The sequence below is a fragment of the Mytilus edulis genome, chromosome 7, assembly GCF_963676685.1.
Source record: "Mytilus edulis chromosome 7, xbMytEdul2.2, whole genome shotgun sequence".
In the NCBI taxonomy this organism is placed as follows: domain Eukaryota; kingdom Metazoa; phylum Mollusca; class Bivalvia; order Mytilida; family Mytilidae; genus Mytilus; species Mytilus edulis.
Window position 1 is genome coordinate 76,873,635 of NC_092350.1, and position 8,113 is coordinate 76,881,747.

General features: G+C 31.0%; 1 protein-coding gene across 1 annotated transcript in view; it reads right to left on the reverse strand.

Annotated features, from left to right (window-relative positions):
* LOC139482256 (sulfotransferase 1A1-like) overlaps nucleotides 1-7,584 on the reverse strand; it is a 51,902-nt gene extending 44,318 nt beyond the window's left edge. Inside the window, exon 1 of the mRNA XM_071265995.1 lies at nucleotides 7,384-7,584. Coding sequence (XP_071122096.1) covers nucleotides 7,384-7,455 — 72 coding nt within the window. The 5' untranslated portion in view covers nucleotides 7,456-7,584. The remainder of the gene's footprint in view (nucleotides 1-7,383) is intronic.
* Between the last annotated feature and the right edge of the window lie 529 nt (nucleotides 7,585-8,113).

Below are 8,113 nucleotides of genomic sequence, written 5' to 3' on the forward strand. Positions count from 1 at the left end.
CTATTCCACACTTTTTACGGCTGAAGGGTGGGACAAAAATAGCGGTGAAAAGCTTTGCCAATTTATTGAAAATAAGGTAAGTTCGGACGATAAGGAGATGCTTGATAGTAATATAAATATGGAAGAATTAGAAAAAGTGCTCAAAGATCTCAAGACTAACAAATCACCAGGTGAGGATGGCATTATATCTGAATTTTACATACTGTATTGGGATATAATAAAAAATGATTTTTTCACACTCCTTCAAGAAATATTTGATAAAAATGTCTTAAGTAAATCACAACATAAAGGGGTTCTTACGTTATTACATAAGGGTGGTGAAAGGGAAAATATTAAAAATTGGAGACCTCTTACATTACTTAACACCGATTACAAAATCATAGCAAAACTTCTTGCAATGAGACTGAAAAAAGTCTTACCAAAAATAATACATTCAGATCAAAAAGGGTTTGTAAAAGGAAGAAACATTAGTGATGCTAACACATTAGTGGACACTCCTGTTGGAAATTCAATCGAAAGTGCACGCCAAGTTTTATATGGACAGCATCTTAACTATGTACCTTTCAACACACCAGCAAATCTGCATGGCAACCCACAACAGAAATTGGTTTTCTCCGATCAACCCTCCCCCCAAATTTCGAACGCACAAAATACACAAATCTGTCTAGAATCTATATTAAATGACATTTATACAAAACTGTCACATCTAGATGCTTTACCGTCGATTGATAAACGTCTAGGGGGGATCGAAAGCAGATTCTCATCATTAGACACAGAACTTGCCGAAGTCAAGCAAGATATGAAGCAAATAGAAGGCAGAGTAACTGGATCTGAACACGTAGTTAAAAAGATTGAAAACAGATTTTGCTTTATAACGGAGGAATTCGATAATATGAGACAAGAAAATATGGAACTAAAAGAAAAGCTTCTCGAAGTTCAGTCAAGGTCGATGAGGGAAAATCTTCTTTTTGGTGGTATACTCGAAGATCCGAGGGAAAAAGATGACTATGATAATATTGAAACGGAAACAGTCCTTCAGAAATTTATCAAAGAAAAACTTAAGATAAACGAAGAAATCAAATTTCATATTGTTCACCGCCTCCGACCACGCAAGGACGCCAAACCAAGAACCATAGTAGCTAAATTTGAAAGTCGAAAGGATAGAAACAAAGTTCTTAGAGCTGCCCCTGCTAAACTGAAAGAAACATCTTTCAGCGTCTTTGAGCAATATCCATACGAAATGGTAGAAAGAAGAAATGTTCTATGGCCTATTTTCAAACGAGAACAACGTCTAGGAAATCATGCACGTCTTAAAGAAGACAAGCTATACGTCAATGGTCACAGAATATATCCTGAAGATGTAATTGAAGCTCAGAAAAATGCTTCCAATGTACCCAACAACCCTTCGCAAGACAACATGTATCCATCTCAACAAGGCAGTCAATTTCTAAGGGAGCACTTTGGCTCACGAGACGAATCAAGAGCAGGTTTTGGCCGTCCCCGCCACATATAGGACAGGCAAACAAGAGGACAGTTGAACTTTAAACCCAGTATATGTAACAATTCTCACTCATTAAATATTTCATGCTTAAATGTATGTGGCCTAAAAAATCGATTAATATTTAAAGAATTTACTGATTTGATTGAACTAAATGACATTTTTGTATGTATTGAGTCAAAACTAGATGATTTAGACCAGCTTAACTTGCCTAAGGGATATGATTATTTTACCAAAAATAGAAAAAAATTTGAACGAAAATCTGGAGGTATAACAGTTATTTTTAAAAAATGTTTAAAAAATTTTCTTACATTTATAAACACAGACTCTGAGTTTGTACTTTGGGTTAAAGTAGATATTCCAATGCAATTAACTAAAATTATGTTTGGTTGTATTTATGTACCTCCCGAAAATTCAAGGTACTCCTCCAAGGATGCCTTTGATGAAATTGAAACAGAATTAATTACGTTAAAAGATCAAAGCACTGCAACTGCACTACTTGGCGGTTTTAATGCCAGAACAGGGTCTCTTTGTGATTATATTATACCAGACGATGAACTTTCAAAAATTTTGAATTATGATGGAATAGATGAGATAGATAGATGTTTATATGACTATTACAATTTATGTTTATATAATGTATCCTTACAAAGATCGTCTGAGGACAAAGGTCGCATCAACGTATATGGTAACAAACTTTTGCAATTATGTAAAAACAATTGTTTATATATTGCCAATGGCAGAATTGGTAACGACAAAAATATGGGCAAAGTAACTAGCAAAGAAACTAGTCTAGTTGATTACTTAATAGTATCAGGAGATTTGTTCCCCTATATTACGGAATTTGAAGTTATTGATTTTGATTCGTTATTTTCTGATATTCATTGTAGATTGCAATTCAATCTTTCAGCGATGTTACCTGATGATTTGCTTGATAAAAACAATTCACCGAATGTGCCTAGTAAGCATATTCGTTGGATTGGTGACAAAAGAGATCAATTTGTTGACAGCGTTGAAAGTAAATTGACCATTGATAACTTGTCGAACCAGTTAGACACGCTTGATATAACTAATGAAAATTTTCAAACTGACCTTAACGAATTAGTCGAAAGTTTAAATAAAGTGTTTCTTGATTCAGCCATCGAAAATTTCGGAAATAAACCCGCCAAAATTAATCGAAATTCAAAACAACACCAACCGTGGTTTAATGCGCAATGTCGTTTAAAACGAGATAATTTTCATCAAGCAAAGAAAACACATAATTTATTTAAAACAGAGGAAAGTAGATACGATTTGAAAAAAGCTAGTAAGGCATATAAAACAGTAATGAACAAAAGTTACGAGGAGTTTCAATTTAAAGCTGAAAACGAGCTGCGTAGTATGGATCAACATGATCCAAAAAAATTATGGAATGTTTTGAATAATTTTGAAAGACCACAGGATAAAAACACACCAATCGATCTTGATGAACTTCACGCTTATTTTAAAAATTTGAACACAGACGGAGAACGAGATGATGTAGATTTTGAAATACCAGATTGCAATGACGAACGTGTAAATGCAATCTTAAATGGTAAAATTACAGAAAATGAAATTTTTAAAGCCGTTAAAGATTTAAAAAACGGAAAAGCGCCAAGTTACGATATGGTCATCAATGAATATGTGAAATCTACCATTCAATTTATGATGCCCCTTTATCTTAAGTTATTTAATAAAATATTAGACTCTGGAGCCATTCCAGAAGCTTGGACATTAGGTATTATTTTGCCATTTTTCAAAAATAAGGGGGACCCCCTTAATCCTGACTCATACAGAGGAATTACTCTAGTATCTTCTCTGGGAAAATTATTTACTGCCATACTGAATGGGAGACTTTCAAAATATGCAGACTTATTTGAAATAATTCCAAAAGCACAAGCTGGCTTCAGGAAAGGCTATTCAACTCTGGATAACATATTTTGTTTACATGTGCTGATAGAATTATATTTATAATTTGGTAAAAAACTTTATTGTACGTTTATCGACTTTAAGAAAGCGTTTGATACTGTTTGGAGATTGGGGTTGTGGCAAAAGTTGGTAAAAAATCAAGTTACCGGAAAAATTTTAAGAGTGATTTTTAATATGTATGATAACATTAAATCTTGTGTCAAAAAGGGAAATGATATTTCTGGCTTCTTTTCTAGTGATCTCGGGGTACGCCAAGGAGAAAATTTATCACCTTTTTTGTTTTCTATTTTTCTTTCGGATCTAGAAGAATTTTTGTGTGAAAATAACATAAATGGACTTGAAACAGTATCAACGCATTGTCAAGAACATATTGGACTATATTTACAAATTTTTATCTTATTTTATGCAGATGACACTATCATACTTGCCGAAACAGCAAGTGATATGCAAAATACATTAGATATGTTTGAATTATATTGTACTCAATGGAAACTTTCTGTGAACACAGATAAGATAAAGATTATGATATTTTCAAAAAGAAAAAGCAAAAGAAACCACTTACATGATTTTAAATTATATGGTTCTGATATTGAAATAGTAGATTTTTATCCTTATCTAGGCTTGCTGTTTAATTGTAACGGTAGATTTACAAATGCCAGAAAAAAATTGATAGAACAAGCAGAAAAGGCACTCTATGCTCTCTACAGAAAAATAAGGAATTTAAATATTCCTATTGATTTGCAACTAAAATTGTTTGATTCTTTGGTTGAACCCATACTGATTTACTCTTGTGAAATATGGGGTTTCGAAAACATAGATGCTTTAGAAAGAGTTCATTTAAAATTTTTGAAAAGAATTCTTTCATTAAGAAGCAGTACTCCTAATTATATGGTGTACGGTGAAACTGGCACGTATCCCTTGGAAATTAAAGTACGATTACGAATTTTATCATTCTGGTCAAAATTATTGTTAAACAGCACGAAATTATCAGGATTATTATACCAATTTTTGTATAAGATGCATAATTCTGGAAATATTGTTTCTAAGTGGATTAATTGTATTAGATCTACATTAGACAACACAGGTTTAAGCTATGTATGGAACAATCAATGTATTTTAAGAAATGTTGACATCAAAATATATGTTAAGCAAATTTTACAAGATCAGTTTATTCAAAAGTGGTTTAGTGATGCTGAAAACTCTTCTAGAGGTGGATATTATTTACTGTTTAAACACGCTTTTTGTTTAGAAAATTATTTGGTAAGATTAAAAAAAGAAAATAGAATATATATTACCAAACTTAGATGCTCAAATATCAAAATTCCACTAGAAACTGGTCGATGGCATAATATTCCAAAAGAGGAACGACTATGTACTTTGTGTAAAAATAATTGTATTGGAAATCAGTTTCATTACTTATTTGTATGTCAAAATGACGAGGTTAAAAAATTAAGACGTGCATATATTCCAAATTACTATATTGTTAACCCCTCAGAATATAAAATGAAAGGTTTGATGTCTTTATGTAATGTAAAAGTCTTACATAACTTGTCTATTTTTATCAAAAAACTTATGAAATATCTATAATTCTAATATATTATCACTTACATGTAATCGACTGGCGATCTCAGATCCCATTATTATAGCTTTGAATAATTATCACGTGTTATGTATGTGTATACTTGTGTACAGAGAATTAGGTATAATGAACTATGTATGTATATTTCTTTCTATCTTGTTCACCATTGTAAATTATTACTTGTATTACTTGTCTGCCTCTTGTTACAGTGTAAACTGTCTAGAGTGTTAATAAAAGTTGAAGTTGAACAGATTAATTCAAGATATAATAGACTATATTGACAACGAAGATGAAGATGGAATAATAATATTTCTTGATCAACAAAAAGCTTTTGATAGAGTTGAATGGGAATGGGTGGATTTTGTATTAGAAAAGTTTAATTTTGGGGGGAAATTTAGACAATGGATAAAAATGTTACTCTATGATGCTATTACTTGTATAAAAACAAATGGACATGTTTCAAAATATTTTTCGATAACACGTTCGGCCAGACAGGGCTGTCCAATAGCACCCCTTATATATATTTTGCAAGCGGAACCAATGGCATGTGCAATACGAGGTAACAAGGAAATTGAAGGGATTCAAATACCTGGTGAGGGGGGTAAAAGTATAGAAACTAAATTATGCATGTTTGCTGATGACACTCAGCTTTTTAACAAAAATGAGAAATCAGTAGAAAAATCTTTTGATGTCCTAACGCTATACGAAAAAGCTTCGGGATCTAAAATTAATTTTGATAAAACCAAAGGTTTACTTATAGGATCTCTTAAAAGGAAAAAACTAAAATTTAATAAAATTAAATGGATCACAGGTAGTGTAAAAACCCTCGGAGTAAATCACGGATATGAAATTGATAATGATGCTATATGGCAAAGTATAATAGAAAAGATTAAAAACTGTGTCCACGTTTGGAAAAGCAGGAAACTTTCATTTAGTGGTAAAACCTTAATTGTAAAAAATTTCATATTGCCCATGTGTAGTTATGAAATTGAAATGCGGGGAATTCTTGAAAAATATTCAAAAGAAAAAGAAATAAACAATATTATTTGGAATTTTATATGGGATGGGAAAGTTAACCAAATAGAAAGACAGGTTTGTTGTCTTGATATAACAAAGGGCGGAATGGGCATGATTAGTATAGACTTATTCATTAGAAGTAAACAAATAAAGTCTCTTTATCGCATTCTCCATGAACCATTAGAAAGCTGGAATGCGATTGGCAAGTATTGGCTTCGACACTTTGACAACAAGTATAATGATCAGTATTTTTTATGTAAATGTTCAAATATTAAAGGACTAAATATTAAAAATATTCCTTTATTTTATCAGAAAATGATTTTTACATGGTCTAATTTTCTAAAAATTGGAGATAATCCCAAAACTAAGAACGAGGTACTTAATATGAGACTATTTGGTAATTCAAAAATTTCATTTCAAAATAAGCCATTGTTTTTTTCTTCCTTTCTAAATAGTAACATGAAATATATCAAAGACATATGGAATGTAGAAACCAACAAATTTAACAGTTGTTGTTCTATATTTATAAAAATTGTAGATAAAATAAACTGCATATCGGAATTTTCAAGAATTAAAAGTGCAATACCAATTGACTTCTTACAAATATTAGAAATTGATAATGAAATTAATAAGAAACCAAACATAGAAATGAAACTTTCTAATGAAATGGTTATATTAGACAGATCTGGGAAAACAATCAAACCAAAAGAATTAAAACTAAAAATATTCGAGACATGATTAATAAGAATATATATCCAAAATGTCAACTTAAATGGCAAGAATTTTATGGCCACGAAATTAATTGGAAAATAGTATGGGGCAATTTGAAAAAAGTTAAAATCACCAATAAAATAAAAGAATTTCAATGGAAATGCATTCACAATATCATATATACGGAAAGTAGACTTAAAAAAATGCAATTGTCAAACGGAAAATGTCATATTTGCCAAACTGTAAATAATACTGAAAATCTGCAACATTTATTTTTCGATTGCAATACAACAAAATTAATCATTAGTAAAATCAAAGATATTTTTACATTATGGAATATTCAATTAGATGATGATAATTTAAAACAGTTTATGCTTTTGGGAGATAGCAGTGGTCACTCGAACCAAAATTTACTTGTAAATCTATTTTTTATTTTGACAAAATGGTCCGTGTGGAAAATAAGAAACAAAATTAAATATGATGGGATAAAAATGTCCTCGACATATATTTTAAATCTTTGGAAATCATACATGGTAACACATCTGAAATCTGTACCCTGTTACTTATCAATTAATACATTAGACAAAGAGAAAATAAACACATTAATTAATTTCATACTATAAGTACATACCTTGCAGGAGATAGCAGTCATGTTGTCTGTTTTTTTATATCTCTTTAATTTATATTGATTACGGTAATCCATGGTTTAAAGATGCACTCGATTATGTTAAAATATTATGTGAATCTGGTTTATAGGTGCACTCGTTTATGTTTTTATAATGTTATATTATTTACCACTAGTAGTACATTCTATAAAGATATTCCTTTTTCACTCATTGTCATATAAAAGAATATAAGTATTATTACATGTATACTATTTTTTTCGGATAATACAGTGCACATTTTTCAACCTCCTGCTTCCCGGACAGTTGGCTTAAATGTAAACGGGAATCCACAGTTTGCATCCTGGGCAACTGAGGAAATTGTAAACAGGAAATATTTGGAATAAACAAGTATCAATTTAAAAAAAAAAAAAAAAACAAACTTGAAACTTAGTACACATGTTCCCTATGATATGATCTTTCTCATTTTAATGCCAAATTTAAGGAACTGACCCTAATTTCACGATCCACGGAACATGTAAAATGATAGTGCGAGTGGGGCATCCGTGTACTTCGGACACATTCTTGTTTTTGACGCACGATAAGTTTTGTTAACTAGTATTTGTTGAAAAGTCTGATAGGCTCTTTTACATCTAGCAAGAATTTGTTTGTGTCTCTTCAAAGAAAGAGAGACGAAAGATACCAAATAGATATACAAGCTCATATGTAGGTCGATGACAAACTGACAACTTCATGGCA